Source organism: Manacus vitellinus, unplaced genomic scaffold, assembly GCF_001715985.3.
Source record: "Manacus vitellinus isolate BGI_N305 unplaced genomic scaffold, ASM171598v3 scaffold_43_pilon, whole genome shotgun sequence".
NCBI lineage: Eukaryota > Metazoa > Chordata > Aves > Passeriformes > Pipridae > Manacus > Manacus vitellinus.
The window spans coordinates 5,252,541-5,273,178 of NW_021940560.1; the positions used below are offsets into that span (position 1 = coordinate 5,252,541).

The following is a 20,638-nucleotide window of genomic DNA, read 5'->3' on the forward strand; positions in this document are numbered from 1 at the left end:
TTTGCTTAGTTGTCATTCCATATCTTCAGTATCAGTCATTAGATCTCAGTGAGCTATGAAATATTCCAACTGTAATTTGAGATTGGTCAACTCTATTTAATCACTTTCCAGGTAAAAAGATGAATAAAACAAGGTAAAGGTGTAAAGAATATGCTGCTTAAAATGACAGTCAGCTACTCTTTGCCTTTTCATTTCTATCAATAATTACAGTGACTCAGCAAAAAAGATTACAGTTTAAAAATTAATTATTGTGATCAGGTATTCTTCTGTGACATTTATGATTACAGCTATGTATATTAAAAGAAAAAAAAAAAAGTGGAGCTCAGTTACTGTTTACCAAGAATAAGTAGTTCAAGTTTAAAGAGTTTACAGAAGGATAAAGGATGCTCCAAAGCTTTTTCTACCTTTTGTCCTTCCATAATTTTTTAAGCCCTCTTACTACTATGTTTATTTTAGTGGAAAACTTATTTTTCCTGTCAATCTTGTCAGTATATTTTGATGAAATAAAACACTATGAATTGTCTTAAAGAGTGTTAGACACAGAGCATCAGGAGATGTATATGTTACGTTTTGGATGTTTCCTAATAACTTTTACTCCACTAAAAGTGCAAATTGATATTGGCTTATGCCAAGATTGTGTTGTGTATTACTTTAAAGTTTAACATGTCTTTAGTTTAAGATCTGGAGGTGATTTTTGTTACCTGAAATTCTTTCATTTCCTTAACACTGACTGGACCAAGGAATTCTAAGCAAGCAGAGTTTGTGTTCCATCCATCTTTATTGTAGCTGGCAATAAAGAACCCTCTGGGCTTGGTGTATTGTCATGGCAGTTATTCTCAAGACATTATACAGCAGTTGTACCTGTCAGCCCGTGCAGTATGGAATGTTTTAACTGGCAGCCTTCCAAGAGTGAACATTAATTTTAGCATCTCTTCTTGCAGTCCCTAATCAAGACATTCCAGGGGTGATTGCACTAACACTGTTTGAAGACTACATCTACTGGACAGACGGGAAAACCAAATCGCTCAGCCGTGCCCACAAAACCTCTGGATCAGATAGACTGTCACTGATTAACTCATGGCACACCATAACAGACATCCAGGTGTATCATTCTTACAGGCAACCTGATGGTAATTATTCTGTCTTTGCTTTCCAAACAGCTCACTGATGTATTTAACTCAGGAGCCAGGTGCTGAGTAGTGGAAACTTGTTCACATGCAGTGATTGTTTTATTTCTCTTTTGTTTCAATTTGTGGAAGTTCTCAAATTAGCATTTTTAAAATTAAATCTGTGATTAATGTTGTAAGCATATCTGATATTAAATACAGATATTAAATACAGATATTAAATACTGATATATCTTGTTCAGTGGTGAGATAGCAATTTGGGTGCTTAAAAGTTGACCCAGATACTGACTGGAAGTACAGAACTGTTTAGTTGCATTATAGTACAAGTTACCAGATTTTAAGAGGAGAACAGTGTGTGATAAGAACTTTTAACCTTATTCTTTGAAAACCAAGATTCTTCGTGTTAATAATGCTGAAGAATACTGCTATTTAGAAACTTGTTGGACTGAGGGAATGTCAGACAATGTGGGTGGTATGTCTGATCTCCTGATGTCCCTGTATTTGAATTGTAACTGAATACAATTTGACACTTTACCAAGATAAGCTAATTTTTTCTCTCATTTAAAAAAAAAAAAAAGGTGTTCTGTTCTTCCTCTCATTCTTTCAGTATTGAACCTACACTCATAGTAATAATTTTTGCATACAACAGAGAATAGCTTAAAGGCAAAAGGAAAAGTTTCCCTCTATAGCTTTTTGATTTGACACATTCCATTGTAAAGATAGCACATGTAATACATCTTTCTTCCTCTGTAAAGCAGATACCCTGGGGTGCACTGGAATGATGGGCTCTGATATTATTTTCCTACTCTGTCCACAGTGTCTAAACACGTGTGTACACTAAACAATGGTGGTTGCAGTCACTTGTGCCTTCTGGCCCCTGACAAGATGTACACGTGTGCCTGTCCCACCAACTTCTACCTGGCTGCTGATAACAAGACGTGTCTGTCAAACTGCACAGCCAGTCAGGTGCGTGGGGGTAGGGGGGGCAGGGATTATATTTTACTGTCATTACCCCTGCTTTTAAATAATCAGTGCTGGTGCCCTTTAAATGTGGAAGTATCACTCAAAGCAGCTGAAGGCTGGGTGCACTTAGAGAGTTTTGTCTTCAAGGCTGTTAGTGGAAAACAGACTTGCAAATGCCTTTTTTGCCGGAGAACGCAGAACTTGTTCACTTTCAAACATCAATGTTTCTGCCAGTCACTAGAACAAATACAGCTGCTAAACCCATAAAAATTGCCTTGAAAAAACATTTGTATGAAATATAAAAATACAAAGTGTATATAACAATGATTTGGGAGGATTCATGCATGAGTGAACTTTACATTAATAAAAGATAACAAGCTCAGTCCAGTTCAATGGGTAACATAGCTACGTAGGTAAATTATAGATTTGCATTTAAAACAATCCAGTAGTTAAAATGGAAATGGTGCAATATGTAATTAATTAACAATTCCATCAACTGCATGCAGTGTATTCCCTAGTACTTGAAATAAAAATTTATGCCTTTTTTCTTAAAATATAAAGTAGATAAGTAAAACATACTGATTTCTTATAAGAGAACCACTTTGATAAAAGTCTTTGGATTGTTCTACCCAGACAATTAATTGGTTGACTGTTACAGTACATATGGCCTTTAAAGTATTTTTAGTAATGTCCTTTTCTAGCAGTTCACTTTTGTTAGATGTAAGCTAATGACCTCTTACACCGTTCTATATCATGATGTATGATAATGATTTCCATCATTAAGGAAAAGGTTTTACTTGTATTTTTTAGGAAACAGTGTTCATCTTAATAAATGATGCAAAGTTTAATTCAAGTAATATTGTTATATAAGAAACCTTCCTGCTGCCTTCCTCTGTTGCTTTAAGGTGGTGTGATTTTATGATGTTCATTGTATCTTTTGTGTTTTATTGGCTTGTTATTACTTCCTATTAAGAAATGAGGTGGGAAAAAAAGGTGTAAAACATTTGTAAAATGAGGAATTTCTCACCTATTTTTCCCTTGTATTTAGCTTCTCAATTTTTTTTTGGTTAAAAGAAAAGTCACTCTTTTCCTTTTTTTTCTTTTTATATTTTTTTTTAAATGACACTGGAAGCTTATTCCACAGTGAATTTATATGCTAACATTTGATTGAATGTCTCTGTTCCTGTCTAAATAATTCATTGATCATCTGAATTGAAGGATTGCATCGCATCTTGTATCCTTCAGGAGCAATATTTTATCACTTGTGGATTCCACAGGATGGAGAGCAGAGTTAGGGAGAAGAAGCAGCTGCAGACAGACAGTTTACATTGTACATTATTTGTCATTTTCTTCCACTTTTGGAATCTTTTTACTGTTTGATAATTCATCAGTCTGATGGCATAAGGTGCAGAGATCAGTGGCAAAAATACACTTTTCTCCCTAAGATTTTCAGATGATGATGTCAAATCAGAGCTGGTCCGAAGATGTAATCGCTCTTGGCAATATACCCACTGTTAGCTGTTTCTGATGAAAAGGAGTTGGATGGTCACTACACTGCTCTTGCACATGTCCAGACCATCCTGTGATGGCTAATCTGACATGAGAAATCGTTTAATACAAACCACATCAGACTCTAGAGCACCAAAATTCCAGTCATTTGAGACCCATATGACTCTGCTTCCTGATTTTACAGGGTGTCTGGCTCCTCAGTTTGAAAGGGAATGCAAGTATTTTCATATAACAACATCTAAGAGTTAGTACCCATTTCCTGGAAATAACCTCATAATGTCATTTTAACAGCCTGAAGTCCATTGTGGTGAGCAGAGCAAGGCTGGCACCTTAAAGCAATTAAGCATCAGAAAGACTGTGCTAGAAAGCAAAAAATACTAAGAATGAGAATTGCCTGAGTTTCTGTTTGTCCCCTATGTTTCCTGGCCTTCTACTGAAGCTCCTCTGAGCTGTGTAACCTGTGTTGGGCTGTTTTAAACTATAAACAGCTGCCTTTCAACCTACCCTCTTACAGGGCATGTCCCTCAAGGTGGTTCAAGAATGATGTATCTCCAGCTATAGGTCCTACTACATAAATGCCCTTGAAACCCTAATTTTTCTTGGCAGAAAAGATTAAACTGACCCAATGTGCTGAATATAATATACCTTTTAAATACAGCTTTATTGAATAATCAACTATTTTTAAAATGTGAAGAAATTAAAAAAATAGTGCTGAGTCACAGAAACTGAGATGTCTTGCACTTTAAATCTGTTGGTTTCCTTCCTTTTGGACATCAGGTAGGAAAACCAATATATCTTAGAATTTTCTGATAATCTCTTTGGGTTTTTCTCCCAAGCATTAGCCACATTTACTCAGAGTTTAGGTTTAGCCCTAGAAGTTTCATCAAGTAATTTCTGCTCTTAGTTTTGTTTGCATTCCTGTTTCAGTCAGAACAAAGGTACAGTGTCACCTCAGTAGAGAGTAAAGGCACTGCCAGAGTCTTACAAAGGATTTTTCTTTTTTTTTTTTTTTTTCCCTACAGATATTCTATCCTTTTGAAAGGCTGGAAGGCCTGATATCTGGTTTGCTCACTTAATTCAAACAATATAAACAATACCATGCACTACACTACACATTAAGGCCTTTTTTTGTAACTGTGGGTGTTTGGGTTTATCAGGAAAAATGATACTGTCTGCATCAGCAATCTACAACAACTGAGAATTGAAGTGCTTGTTTTGAATAAGATCTTAAAAGGCGACAGCATAAAATGCAGTGAATGGTTTGTATTAGGGCATTGTAAGGCAGTGTGGAAACATCACTGAAACTACAGTTCCTTTTATCAGTGAAAACCTCAGCGCAAAACATCTCCAGAAAAAAAGAATATTTAAAATACAAGTTTTGTAAAATTAACAGCTAGAATTCATTAATGGAATAATGACTTAAGCAGTGAATCTAATTTTCCTAAACTACTATTTCTATTTATAAGTGAATTAAGAAGTATTCATCTGAAAGCCTTTTCTCCTTCTCTCCTTCCTCTCACAGTTCCGTTGCAAAACTGACAAGTGCATCCCGTTCTGGTGGAAGTGTGACACTGTGGATGACTGTGGGGATGGCTCCGACGAGCCTCCGGAATGCCGTAAGTGCATCCTGAATTTGGAGCCCAGTTGTATCAGTAGGGTCCGAATCAAGTATAATGCATTACAGATGTTAGAAAGAGGATTGCTTTTGAACACTTCTCTTTGCCAGCAGTGTTTTCTGTTCCTTGGTTTCTGTCAAATTTAAAAAGGGGTGCAGGCTCTTCTTTGTCAGCCTGTAAAAGGTTATCATTAATTCATGTCTATTCAAAGTCTTTCAAGTTCTTTGGAAAATCATGCGTTGTTTTTCATCTTTTAAACCTTTACTTCATCCCAGTTAAAAGCAAGTGACAGAATATTCTGGATTGGAAGGGACTCACAAGAAGCATCAAGTCCAGCTTGAAAGTTAATGGCCCATCCAGGGATCAAACCCACAACCTTGGCATTATCACCATGTTCTAACCAACTGAGCTACTCTCAGTTATGGTTTTGCTAAAGATTTTTATTTCCTAGCTCTGTTCTGAGGTTGCAGAATTTTTTATATAACTACAAAATTCTACCAGTTTTATTTTTGCATGTAATGAAACTGTGGAATTCTAACCTCATTTGCTTGTGTTTCATTGCAATTGTAGAAGTTTAGATGCACATTATTATTATTATTATTATTTACTGCAGTTTTCTGAGCAACAACATTTTCCCTTGTTCTCTTAAACTTATATATAAACGTGCTCTACTATGTATTCTACAATCTTCCAGTTAATTAACAGTTAATTTTGGGTTTTTGTGCTGAAATCCCTCACCCCTGTTTTTACAGTTTTATAATTAGTTCTCTTTTCCTGCTACAGAGGCCTCTGAAGCAAACTTCAACATACTAACATTCTACATAAGATTCCATTTTAAGCTACACTTTCTGCTTATAAAATATTGCTACAGAGGTACATAATTGCTCATTGACTCAAATGACAGTGACCAGGAGAAGGAACAGTGTTAAGCCTTTCTTGGGAAATAGAATTACAGCTGGGATAGCGAGTTTCTTACACACAGACTTAAAGTCAAGTGTTTAGATCCTAAATTGCAAGTCTCTGTTGAGCCTGCAGTAAGCACCGACCTGCAGGGGGTTTCACTCTGTACCATTAATACTGTAGCTACAGTTAGGCACATTTAAAATGTCAGGCTTTGAAATTAGTTTTGCAATAATATGTGTATGTTGGAGTTACTAATATATACTCAGATTGAGATTGTATGGGCAAATATGAAAGTTTATAGGTTCTTTTGATTAGTTCATAGAGGAAGAACAGCACTATTGATACTTTACCCATCCCTCTGATAGTATTCATAAGCAATTTTTTTTCTTCTCAGCTGAATTCAGATGTCAACCAGGACGTTTTCAGTGTGGAACTGGACTTTGTGCTCTTCCAGCCTTTATCTGTGATGGAGAGAATGACTGTGGGGACAATTCTGATGAACTGAACTGTGGTAGGTAATTATATACATTGTAGGCTTCAGAAACATGCTAAACTCATTTAAATGCCATGCTTTCCACTCTGTCAAGAAACTGTATTTTTTTTTTTTCATTTACCTTTTAAGTTTTGAACCTTTTAATCTTTAACTTTTAATCTTTTTAACTTGTTGTTCTTTTAATTTACAGACACACATGTGTGTCTGTCTGGTCAGTTCAAGTGCACAAAAACTCAGAAGTGCATTCCAATAAACCTGAGATGCAATGGACAGGATGACTGTGGTGATGAAGAAGATGAAAGAGACTGTCGTAAGTAGCTGGTTTTAAACAAGGAACTGGAGTAAAAGATATAAAATACTGCAAATATCCTCTATAGAAAATAATTTTAGACCATGCAAACAAACCTCAGTTTTTTAAAGTCATTGCAAAGAAGAGGGAGGTATAAACAATTTCAGGCATTTAATTGGGGTTTTGACTTAGGCTGAAACATCTGTTTTACTCTTAACCACCTCGCAAATGACTCATCCTTTTGAGCCTTTCATCTGCTGTGCCTTGCAGCAATGCATTTCTGTGGAAGAAGATAATTTTCGGCATCTTTTGTTGGAAAAGCTCTATATCCAAAACTCCTTCTACATCCTTTTTTTTTTGATTAAGTATTTTTACCTTTTCTATTCCCTATCTCTTGGGAACCTCTTCATTAATTTACCTACGTAACTGGATTTGCACTTGCTCAGCTTTTAATGCAACTTACTTTTCACAAGTTCATTTTCACTCCATATTTTTTGCATATAGGTAGAGAAAATACTTTCAGATTTAAAATGGAATCTATTGAATAGCTTGTCTTTGATCATTTGGTAATTAAGATGATGGGGCTGTCTTGAAATATGGCTCCTTCTTTCACTCAGTTCATTACTCAGATCTACTGCTGATCTAAGCTGCTTATTCTGAATTAGCTTTCTCAAGGTTTACATGGGCTGCATTTCTGCAAAGAACATCCCCTTATCCAAGTGACAGGTTGCCAAGGATACAAAGGCTTTGTTGATGGTCACGTTTAATGTCAGTCTTCCAAACAACTCAGGAGAGGTGTAGCCTCTGACAGATAATATTATATGTTGGTTTGCATTTTAGGTTTCTTTAAAAAACTGATTAAATGGTGTCAGGTAAACTCCTGTGAAACTTTGGAGGGATTGCTTTTTATCTTGGAAAGAGTTGCACGTGGTATATGGAAGGTTCCCAGAACCTTGAGGTGTAGCTGGCAGAAGTTAAATCAGAGCAGCAGAGTCTGCAGCACAGCAGTGCTCAGAAACTGTGGGATAGTCAGGGCCAGGATCAACAGTGATGGAGTTGGCAGCATCCTGGGGATTAATAAGAACAGAACAGTCTGCTGTGACACTTTTGAGTGTCTGAAACTCAGCCATCAACCCACCTACCAAGACCCAGTGGGGAGCAGGAGAGGTTAATCATATACATTTTTCTATTTTCGTTCGACTTCATTATCTTCTCTTTTAGGAAAGTTAAGTGTACTCATTTTCTTTTAATAAAACCCTGCTTGTGGCTTCTGAAAATTCTCCAACTGACTTTGGGGAGATTACAAAAAGGGAGATTTTAAGCGGGTTTATCACAGGGTTCATATTACTTGGGCTTCTATCAGAAAACAAGTAACAGATGAGATTATCTTGTTTGTTCTGATTTCACCAGACTAGGATCCATAAAATACACACCTTTTTTCAGCTCTGCCACTGTTTTGTTTTATTTATCAGTTGACTTTGAAGGAGTCACACTTGATACTGAAGGCTTCCCATATATAAAACAGAGGTAATTATACTGGTCTTCCTTGTAAAGCAATTTCAAATGCCCTGCTGAGGTGTGCTAGATGAGAATTAGAATTATTTGTTCAAAGTATAGTTAGGGACTTATCCAGGTTTGTGGAAATGTCACACTGGAGGAAATAATACACCAACTTTTAGCATACTTAAAATTTTTCATCTTGCCAAACCCAGGAAAAAAGAATATCATCAGGGAGGAAATTGCTTTTCAACAGGAATAGGAAAGTTTGTCAAAGAACTTACGGAGTTCCTTAGGTAAAAGTGGGACAAACATTCATGTGGGAAAACATTATCAAGATTTAGATCCTACTGCTTTCTACCTACATTCAGTTCAGTTTAAAATGATTTAGGGATTCGTGTACATATGCTTGTTTCTAAAGAAATCCTTATGCATCTAGTCACAAATAGCTTACTCACAGTCCAGTCTGGGTAGAGGTCCTTTATTCATCTTGCCTCTCTCCTCTCAGTTATAAAAGTTTGAGGAATAGTAAGGTCTGATGTATGTGCTTGTGAAAGAGTCATCTACAGTCACTGACTGCACCCAGGATCTTTTCTGTTGTCAAATGTCTGTTCTAAGGTTAATGCAGCTTTAACTTGGAGCATCCTTAAAAATCAGTTGAAAAGTCAGCTGCATCTTTGTATCTTTATCTTGCTATGGGATTCATTCAAAAAATCATTCTGCTAAACTGATAAAGTGAAATATTTGTCACACTTTTCTCACCATTTACCCAATTTAACAGAGAGCACATAATTTCACCAAAATTGTACGTAATTTTGATTCCTTTTTCAATCAAGGCTTTGAGAGCTGCCTAAGCCTTTCAAACTGACTTTCAGAATTCATAACTGGTCTTTTATGAAGTTGAAAAAAAAATCTTATCTGATTTTTGCTAAAGTGGTTTGATTGTATCAATGTTAAGTATATTTGTTGTTTAAAGAATATCATGAGATCCTTTATTATATTTTCCTTACTTTACTCTTATGATAAAATAATATATAAAAAATGACAAAATGATAAACAGTATGAACCTGAATGCTGTTTTCTTATAGATGCTGAATAAATTACACCAGAGGTATCTAATTTCTGAATTTTAAATCCTTAATATTTTTTCTTTAAAACAAATATTTTGAATATTAGTGGATATTTCTAGTTTTGATTTGGAATTCTTTCATTTAAAGCTGAAAACAGTTGTTCTCCAGACCATTTCCAGTGTAAAACAACAAAGCACTGCATTTCCAAACTGTGGGTATGTGATGAAGACCCAGATTGTGCTGATGGATCAGATGAAGCCAACTGTGGTGAGTATGCCAGTGGTTTTGAATATGTTACTGTAGCTTGAAATTTTTTAAAAAGGTGGCAAAAGGCAATAATTATTCCACTGGTTTTGTCCTCTTTCAGTGTATGATTATACCTGTTTGATATTGTAGGTGTACCTGGCTCATCCAGTTCTTGCTGGATGGTAATATTTTATGAGTAGTTTATAAAATTCATGTTGTGCTACTGTTTTATTGGCAGGAGCTGCAAATGAGTATCTCATTTGGAATTTTGAAGCATAATGGCATAGAATATTGTGACTTTCATAGGATATAATGACATTCTTTTTATTTCTCACAGTGTTGTCCAGTTTCTGTCAGTTCAGTCTGCATACTTTGTTGATGCTGAATATCAAGGATAGTGAAAATAGAATTTGAATATAATTTGAAAATCCTATTAGTTAAGGCTGGCTGTAGAGAAGGGTCCAGAGCAGATTCCAACTTGACATGACCAACTTTTGCTTTGCTGTGGGAGCTCCAGGGCGTTAGGTGCCCTAACAAACCACAAACTTAACATTCCCATAGGACTTTTCCAAGAATCTGTGATGCTTATGGAACTTCTGTACTTAAATGTGATAGTTTGAGGAAGCAGATCCTCTACAGAGAAGGTCGAGGATAGGATTGCACCGTAACCAAACCAAGCCCCAATTTATGTCAGATTTTACACAACATCCAGAACCACAGCGTTCTAACCCACTGAGGTGGGTTATTTTAGACCCAGTAACAATTAACTGTCACTTGGGAAAAAAAGAGATCACACTTTATATTCATAGTAGTAGTAGTTGTTCTCACTCATTGCTTGCATTGTTTGAAAGTACTGAGTCAGCTCTTTTTGTTGTAAATGAGAGAAAATAATAAATTTAAATACTCTACCTGGGAAATGGATTACTGATAATCAGAGGCAGAATGAGTGGATCATTATTGTCAGAAAATCAGTGAATGTGGATGTCCATGCAAAACACACACTAATGAACAGAAAACCTTATGAAATTTTCAAGACAGTTCTACAAAGGAAAATAGAGAAAAATTTTCTGAGATGGAACAGGACAAGACAAATAGTGTGGATCGTACAAATCTCTCCTCATTATTCATTATGCATCAGTAAATGGTTTGATGAAACTCATGAATCTGGACAGGTTTATGCTATCTCTGGAAAAACAGAGTAACAAAACTACAGGCCATAGTCAAGGACAAAGCACTGAGGAACATCCAGTTTTCCATGGATATCTTTCAAGCAATTGACACCAGCACACGTATGAAAATGTTGGAGGTGACAAAAATGCCTGGGAAATGGGACTCTTCCTCAACACTGAAAATCCAAGACCATAATTTGAATTGTCAAGATTGGGGAAACTAAATCCTATCAAATGGGGAGAAGTTACAATCCAAGAAATCAATTTGGCTTGAAGAAACAGTGAATGCAAAGGAGATGAACCTTTGCCACAGAGACGCTTTGTGTCCTCTTCTGGGATATCACAGAACCAACCCTGCACTGTTCAGTTTCTGAGCCACTTCACAGCTGCTTTTTCCTGCACTGTTCCACATCACCTTGATCTCCAACAAGCTGGTTTTTTTTCCACTATTGGCAACTTTCCAAGCTTCCAAACTGTGGATCATATTCTGACTTACCCATCCAAGACCAACTCATACAGCACAGTTTCAAAATAATTCAACTAATAATATCCTTAAGACACGAAACTTAAAAGCAAGGAGAAAAAAATAAAACTAATAGTGAACAGGAAAATTTGTATTTATAATAGGTATTTCACAGTAAGTCATCATTTTACAATCAAATGAACAATGTCCAAATTTCCAAATTACTGAAACAATTAAGTAATATAGAGGACCATTGTGTGCAATCTCAAGTTCAATAGGTTTTTCCAGTGATAATATATATAACTGGATATGTTGGTTCAAATCTAAGACTCATCTTGCCTGTTATCCCATCTCTGTGAGTGACTGAAAATGATTATCTAGGGAAGAATGTGTGAGCAAAGCAGACCAGTAGTGAAACTTCCCTGGGATATAGGGGAAGGCTCTAATAATTTGAGAATCAGAGATATTGTGAGTCAAATATGTCTCTGTGTGCAATAACCCTTCATGGATTTAGTTATCTTTTTACCTTTGTAAAACTTTCACAACATACTGTAGCAAAGTGTTCCACAGCTTAATCCCACAACTCCCTGAAAAAACACCTACATTTTTATTTTTAATCTCCCAGCTGCATATACTGCTCTTAGTTTTTGTGTTGAAAGAGACAGAAGAATTTATTTATATTCACAATCTTTGTGCCACACACAGTTATGTAGACATAGAACAACTAAACCTTAAGAAGAATAGGGTGGTTTAATCACATTTTTAAGTTTTCCATATTTTTAGTATTTCAAATATTTAAATGACCTTATTATGACAGTAGTTTCAACAGTTTATTTTTTTGATTAAAGATTGTTATTTCTGTGAACAAAATTTGATAGAATTAAATTCTAAAGCTGCAAACTGAGTATAAAAAAAAGATCTCCATATGTTGATGTAATACTCACTTGTTATTGTTTTGAGTTCACTTTTAAAATGCTTACAGTGCACAGCTTGTATAAAGGGTAGGTTTTTTTGCTCGAGTGCTGCATAGCCCTGTGTATTTTGCTTAGTCAACATCTGCTGCTGTGTGTTATTGGAGATATTATGCTGAGTAAATTTGCTAGAAGTGGTGTAAATGTATTTAGTTTTCTGTGGTTACTTTCTGACTGAGACAGTTGAAATAGAATTAGGAAATATATGTTTATTAATGAGTGTATGGTGTATTTTGGTAAAGAGTAGGTAGAGTTAATTTGTGCTTACTGTCCAGGCAATTAGAGAAAGCCATTTGATTTTGCTAATCCTTGCTCTCAACTTTAATATTTTGCATCAAATATGGGCCATTTGAGGTAGAATCTGAAAAAAGCTGTGTGTGGTCTTGAAAAGTGATTATGATTTGCTTTAAAGGTTATATGTATTTCAGGTCTTTATTAGCGTGATGTGTCAACATTAATATGACTGCTTTCTACTTCCTCACTTTTTTAATATTAATTTTATATGAATCTTATTTTTAGCCTTAGGAGTCAAAGTAAGCTTTTTTGCTGCTGATGAAGAATGTGTTCCTTGAGAAATTTGAAGGATGCATTATATAAACTTAAACTTCCTTTGACAGGCTTATAAATTCCTGTATCCAGCACTGGTGACAGCCCACCATTCTCTAGAACAGCAAACTGAGCTTTTTTCATTTTGGATTTTATCCCTCTCAGGCACACACACACACACACAAATGCAAAAACATGAAAATATGTGGAATTAAAATCCTCAAATGGCAATGTAGTGCAATTAGTGGCAAAAGAGTGTTTTCATTTGTAGGGATTGATATTTAAATCAAAATGCTTTTAAGGTTTTCTTTCAGATTTATATTTTTTTCCTATTTAAGCCTTCATCCTGTTTTCTTCATACTCATTTAGAAGTATTTCTAAAGTAAAATCCTAGTTCAGTATGCGCAAAAGATGAACCCCAACCAACCAGCAGCTACATCAGGTGATCACACAAATTTCTGAAAAAGGGCCTTTGCCTCTTACAGTACATCAGTGAATCTCTTAATAATAATTTGAAGAGAGAAATATGAAAACTGAGTAATCAGTACTTAATTCTTTGCCTTTGTACCATTCCTGTCTGAACTTTCACATTTTAAGGTCACATTTTATGAAAAACGAGAAAGCAATTTAGAGCTGAAGGCAGCAGAGACAAAATGTATGTGGGCCCACGTGTGCTTTGAATTGTTCCACAATTCAAAAAAAATAAGGTCTTGCACTGTTTACTCTGAGTTGAATAAATCCATCATTCTCAAAGATCAGGTAATTGTTACACAACTTTCCCAAATTTTTCTCTTTCTTTTTATTGTATCCTATCTCTGCTATCCCAGTATTTTCCTCAGTTTTCATTAACGTGGAGGAAATCTGATTTGTAATACATTGTCAATTTTTAGCTGCTATGAGAGATCAGAGGACGAATAAAACTTTCAGATTTGTGAAGGAGAGAGCCTTACAAACATGAAAAATATTTTGTATTAAAAATATAATTAAATATTCCTTTGTGTTTGGTAGAAATAGAATAAGAAGAGAAAGATTAACATTCAAATACTAATCATAGGGTTAAGGTACAGTTGGATAAATTTAAAAAAAAATCCAGCCATTCTTCACATGTATAAAGAGGCAATGCTAGAAACTGGGTTTAGCATCCCTGAGAACTAGATGATTCTTTTTGAAGAGAAATAAAATATATATTGCATGTTCTCTTCATTCTAGCAGGTAACTGAAATGAAGGGATGTCATCTCTGTATTCTGTGTATTACTGATTAGATCTTGGTATTTCTATTGAATGTGGAAGGATAAATAGAATATTTACATGTCACTGTGATGATACCTGTCATTAGTATTTAGAACACATTTTGTGGGCAAATATGTTATTGGGAGATTGTAGGCTTTACTAGAAGTACTTTAATAAATACTGGATGGATTGTGGGTTTGAAACTGGATGGATTGTGGGTCTGTGCTTTTGCAAAGCTGCAGACACAAAACACAAGTCTATCATATGTTTGGGGACAATATTTTTGGTTTGTAATGTAAATATTTTTAATTGCTTGCCAACACAAGTGTTTTTGAAATACTGTGATCAAAATATCATAGGCTGTAATCTTGAGAAACATCGTAGGAAAAAATATTTTGGGAGAAAAAGTCTTACAATCGTCGTATTGGCAGAGAATAAGGAGCAAACACAAAAGGCAGTATTGTAATTACCAGATTTTTGACTGTACTCAACTGCTGCAGCACCATTTACCTCCACCTTCTTGATATTCAAATGAAGTTTTGATTTATCACTGTAATTCCAGAATCACACCTAGAAGAACAGAATAAAACCAGCAGTTTGGACCATGGCATCAAGTCTAATCCTTCTAGTTTGTTATCCTTTCCATTTCACGAGCAGAAAAAGCAGGTTGATTTAAGCTGCTGTTTCAGTCCTCTTCAATTCTGTCAGTTTTTGGAACTCACTGAGTTGCCATGAGAGCAGTATGGAGCTGAACTGACGTGCTGTGACACAGCCTAACGGAAATTTAAAAAATTCCTATTGAAATATTACAGTGACATGTAATTTTAAATATGTCACTGAGGCTTTTACAAAGCAAACTGTGGGGGGTTTTTCCAACAAAAATGTCACTGATAACTTTTTAATTTACTTCATTTCATCTCAGTCCTTAGAAGCTGAAAGAATTATTCAAGAATTACTCACAGAAAGCACAGAGGCAGCTCCTTCCTGCTGGAGGAGTTCAGGATGTTCCTGTATCTTCAAGAGATTTTGCCTCCAATGCTTCTCTGTAAATAGAAAAGCTCATTGAAAATTTACATCATGAAGAAAATTATGCTCAGTTTAGCACTATAGGCTTTGTAATGTTTTACCTTGTACAAGTAGACTTTCAATCCAATACATCAGCAGGTGAATGGAAAGTTTTCTATCAGGCATGATTAGTCTTAAATTATTGTATGCAAGAATAACTTTTGAGAAATACGTTTTGTACATTTTTCAAATCAATATTCTTGTGGTTTACTGTGATCTGATCTTTTGTAAAGCAATCTTACAGAGAAATTCAAGGAAAAGTTAATGGAATTTTTGAGATTCAATGCAATAATAACCTCTCTTCAAACTAATTTTTCATCCTTTCTAAAGTTTATATTTTTAACTTTAAATAACAGTTTATACAGTGCATATTTTAATTTTATCAAATTTAAGAGTATATGTATTTTGATATAAATAAATAGAAGCTTAAAGAAATTGTCATGAGAAATAAATTATTCCTGAAAGTAACTTTTCAAATGTTATGGTCACTCCTTCTTAAATGTATCCAGCAATATCGTCACGCTTTTAAATAGAAGTCTTTCCCATTTTGACTCTTTGTTTGCAATGCTGTAAATGTTATTCACCGTAATTACAGATAAAAAAACTTGTGGACCTCATGAGTTCCAGTGCAAAAACAACAACTGCATTCCAGACCACTGGAGATGTGACAGCCAGAATGATTGTGGAGATAATTCTGATGAAGAAAACTGTAGTAAGTAACTTTTACCTTAGTCCATGTTATGAGAAATAGAGTTAGTTTAGCAACGTGTAAGTGGAAACTTTTGAATTTTGATAAAATGCACGTGTATGTTTTTACTCAGCACTTTCTGAGCTGTTGAAAATCTGTTGACCACAATTGAAAATGTCCCTTGATGAAATTCTTATAAATTCATGCTTATAAAGAGCTGTAATTCTGTGCCACCTATGCAAAAATGCCTGATCTATGGCTTCTTAATAAGGTCATTAATTCAAAATAAATATTGCAATTGCTTTACCTTTGGCATTTAGTTGCATATCACATTTCTTAGCTGTAGATAAGAATCATAAAAGCTGCTCAGTGATCACATGATAAACTTTGTTAACGATGAAGTTGGATCAAACACTACCTGCTCATCATATTCCTGAGATGATTCCTTTGTTTTCTATCATGAGAAGTCTGTTTCTGTCTATTTAATCACATGAAGAAGTAGATGTGGTTATTCAAAGTAGCTCAGTTAGCCCAGTTCTCCCCTACCTACGAGGAACCTGAAGGCCTAATATATCTCATTTACTTATAAATTCAAGAAATTAATATCTTGGTTTGTAGATAATCTTGAACTCACATTCCTGATGGCCTATCATGAATATGTATTTAGTACCTTCAAGGTAATGATTTAGAAAGCTTAGTAAATTAGGCATTGTAATGCTGAGTACCTGCTGTCTGCCCCTTTTTCCAGTGTGAGACATGGTGTCCATGGAGTGTCTCATTCTGTTCAAGATATTACAGTGGATTTGTCTTCCTTGTAATTACTCCCTGCATTTGAAAATGTTGTGAGTTACTGCAAGCAGTAGTGCTGTAGTTTCCATATACAAGTGTTTCATATAAAAATGAAGGTGTCATGTAACTCAGTAATCACTGAGAGCCTTTTGTTGTTATACCCTGCGAGGGGTTGATGCACAAAAGCTTTCTTAGCTTTGTGGGAGATTTTACTTAGGAATTGATTATTAGTGTCAGTTTCCTATATTATAAATAGCAAGAAATAACTTTATCTTCTTTTCTTCTCATGTAAAAATCAAATAAAGGGTCATAGTTTTGCTATCATGGTGTTAATCTGCATGACCGAACAATCTTTTGAAAATTAAAGAAGAAAAAATAAAAGCAGAAACTTCTACAAAATATTATTGCTGTTTACAAAATAAGTGTTGAGGATCTTATTTGGAATTTGCCTTGTGTGTCACCCAGTAGTAATGCTCTTCTTCCTTGAAGATCAGATCATCATAGTACAAAGTGATTAAAAGAAGTTCAAGTAATGAGGGAGCAGTCATCTATTTGGATTTTTTTTAATATTTATTAGGTTTTCCAACTTTGTCTTCATATCAATAACCAAGTTATATGTTCAGTTCTTGGCTGCTTGCTGATAAAGAAATCTGCAATTAGTTGTAATGTATGGAATTAGTGAGTTGAGAGTACCCAGACACAGACAGGGCATCAAAATAAATGGTGTTTTTTTTAATTTACTTTTGATTGTCAAGTGCATACTTAAATTCTAACTATTGAATCCCATATTCTACTGTTTAAATTAAGAACAGTAGGCTGACACGGTTTTAAAATTCAAAATCTTGGAAGCATTGGGAAAGTACATAATACTGTTCAATTGTTTCAAATGGATGTATGAAATTTTTATAGACTATCAAGTCACTTATAGAATAAAGTGTAATGAAACATATATATGAAATTAAAACTTCAAAAGCATTTGACAGAATATATTACATTGCACATAGCAATAAATTGTTCTTAGCATACATGAATATACAAAGGGCTGTCAGGCAATTATATCAGGAAATGAGTTGTTTCTCAAGAATGCAGAAAGAATTCACTGAATTATAGAAGCTCAGCTCAAGTATTTACATTTTTCTATGTGGTTTGTTCGCATGCAGGAAATTCACTATCCTAGTGAAGTTATCAGAGGTGTAACAGAATGCATATTAAAAAATGTCATATATGGGTTTGAAAAGTTGTTAGTGATATCATGCAAATCATTGTGCCCACTATGACTTTGTTATATAACTTCTCTTACAGTCTATTGTTCTTTAACTATATTTGAACCTTCTGAAATAAATAAGAGTTATTAGGAAGGATATAGGTCCATAATGAATTTGCAGTAAGAAAAGTAGCATACACTGTTAATTCTTCTGAGGTAATATCTTTTTGGGGAGGGTTCTTTTAGAGTTTTTAAAAATCAAAATAAATTAGAGCAAAAACAGTGTTTTGTCTTTCAGGAAGCTTCAAAAGAAAGATTCCACAGTAATGACTATCATTCCTGCTAAGGCAGCACCAGTAATTTTTTATTTAATGTAATTAAAGAAAATATAATATACTGTAAACATTGAAGCAAAGCAAAGATAATAATGCTGTAGAAAGATATTAATTCAATCAGTGTAAAAATATTACTGTTGCTAGAAAATCTTCCTAATGCTGTTTTGTTGCTTCTACAAGTTGTCAGGAAAACAAATTAGTTAATTTTGTCCTGGGATGAGTTTGTATCCGAAATGCAATGAGAAGTAGCAATTATTTAATCTTTACTGAAAATGTTTTAAATGAGCATATTGAAGTAAAATAAGCTGGAGCATCTCATCATATTGAGTACATTTTGAATTGATGGTGCTGTAAATTCACGTTCTTCACATTGCTTATGGCTCAGCTGACTTGGTACAAGAGATGATGGCTTGTGTGAGTTCCCTAAAAGCAGCTGGGTGTCAATGCCAGCCACAGGCACATGTGCTAGTTTAGTATGATAAAGTGATGTGTACCAAAGGTTTTTTTCTTTTGCAGACACCTACCAGTCTCAGGTTTAGATTAACAAAGAACAAGTCTTGTCTTTGTTTTAGGTAATGCTAAGTTATTAAAAGGATAAGTAAAGGAAATCTGCATTTAATGCCACGATACATATATGAGAAAACTCCCCCTAATACCACTTCAATTATCTTGTGTTTAGGAGCATCCTGCAGAATGAATGCAGGATGTTAGTGCTTTAGTAGTTTTTTAATGATGTTTAGTTTTTTCTCAGTATCACAATAATTCTCCGAAGAATCTTGGTAGATCTGAAAGTATTTGCATTACTCTCTTACTGTATGTAAATGAAATTTAGTCTAAAAATGTTATGGAGGAAAATACCACAGGAAAAAAAAAATTCTTAAATTTTGCAAGTTAGTGGGTTTACCTTTGTTATAGTCGTTCATTGATTGTTGTGGGGTTTATGTATATTTTATGGAAATGCTAATGAACATAGGGTTGTTTCTTTTCTTTATTCAGAGCCTCAAACATGCACTTTGAAAGACTTTCTGTGTGCAAATGGAGATTGTGTTTCAGCGAGATTCTGGTGTGATGGAGACTATGACTGTGCAGATGGCTCAGATGAGGTAGGCATCTTCCAGGAAACGTATTTTCTTGGAAAATTAGTAGTTTTATATTGTTGGAGAATGAATTCCTGCATGCAAATATTTTAAAAAGCAGCAATGGGAAGTCCACACATGAATACATACATGCAAATATCATTACAAAATTAAAACTAAACCTTGTGAAGTTGTTATTTTAAAGCGTGAACATACAAGTAAAATAAAGTTTAACAGTAGTCTACAACTTTTTGTCCCAGCAATGATCTGGACCTCTTCCCATCCTGGAAATACTTTGTGTCCTGGTTGGGAAACCATACTTCCTACACTCAGGAGTGGTTTGGTTTGTGGGGTTTTTCTGTGACAACAAAGTTGATTGTTTGTAGCAGAAGCTCACTGGATAATACTTTGCTGGTTTTCCGTTCTTTCTTTTCTCTTCTTTCCCTTCTTTCTTGCCAGTACTGGACCTCAATTGGTTCCCAGCTACTTAGAGGGTGCAAGCCACCTTTCATGAATCATATCGACAAATATATTGAATTTCAAAAGACATTATTGTATTTCATAGTGTGTAGGAATATAGGCTGTAACTTCTGTGAGCAGCTGTGTATTCCTCAATGTTTATATTAAACTCTTGATCTTGTATATTGGTTGTTTCTTTTGTACCAGAGGTATTGTGACACAGGCTGTTCAAGGGATCAGTTCCAGTGCTCCAATGGTCAGTGCATATCAGCAAAGTGGAAATGTGATGGTCACGAAGACTGCAAACTTGGGGATGATGAGAAAAATTGTGTACCAGGTATTGATTTAAGTAATGCTGAGAAACAAAATGAAGGAGGGAATAAATCAAGAGTAAAAGAAGAAAATAAATCAGCAAATAAATATTTCATGGGCACTAGAAGAGAAGTGCAAAGAAATCTGAAATACTTTACCATTTGAGTGGGTATCATTGCGTCTTCCTACTTGTGTTTTGAAAACCCCACTTGTGTACAGCTATGCAATATGCATCTTTTGGGGGGAATGGTATTTAACTATGTTCAAAAGTAATTTGATAATATATACTCAGCATATAAAATTCTGCTCTGAAAACACTAGTAAGTCTTGGCATGTTACTGAAGTGTCTGTGGGATGTTTTTCACTTTGTGGTGTTCATTCAAAGATTACTAGTCCTTATGAAAAATTATTTTCTCTACCAAATTATTATTTTTGTTGTTATTATTTTATTTCCTTTTTACTCTCTTGGAAAATATAGCTGTTTATTTTTGCAGGATTTTTCCTAAATTTTTTGTAATCTGCATCTAGATGGTACAACAAAATAGAAGTCTCTGACAAAACTCCCCTGATTTAAAATGTGACAAGAATATCCACCTATATTTTAAATAAAATTGATT

General features: G+C 34.7%; 1 protein-coding gene across 3 annotated transcripts in view; it reads left to right on the forward strand.

Annotated features, from left to right (window-relative positions):
• LRP1B (LDL receptor related protein 1B) overlaps positions 1-20,638 on the forward strand; it is a 246,406-nt gene that overhangs the window by 158,866 nt on the left and 66,902 nt on the right. For all 3 annotated transcript variants that reach the window (XM_029962198.1, XM_029962197.1, XM_029962199.1), the window contains exons 53-61: positions 942-1,130; positions 1,945-2,093; positions 5,122-5,215; positions 6,513-6,629; positions 6,802-6,921; positions 9,615-9,734; positions 15,754-15,870; positions 19,171-19,277; positions 19,917-20,046. In XM_029962198.1, the coding sequence (XP_029818058.1) occupies positions 942-1,130; positions 1,945-2,093; positions 5,122-5,215; positions 6,513-6,629; positions 6,802-6,921; positions 9,615-9,734; positions 15,754-15,870; positions 19,171-19,277; positions 19,917-20,046 (1,143 nt within the window). The remainder of the gene's footprint in view (positions 1-941; positions 1,131-1,944; positions 2,094-5,121; positions 5,216-6,512; positions 6,630-6,801; positions 6,922-9,614; positions 9,735-15,753; positions 15,871-19,170; positions 19,278-19,916; positions 20,047-20,638) is intronic.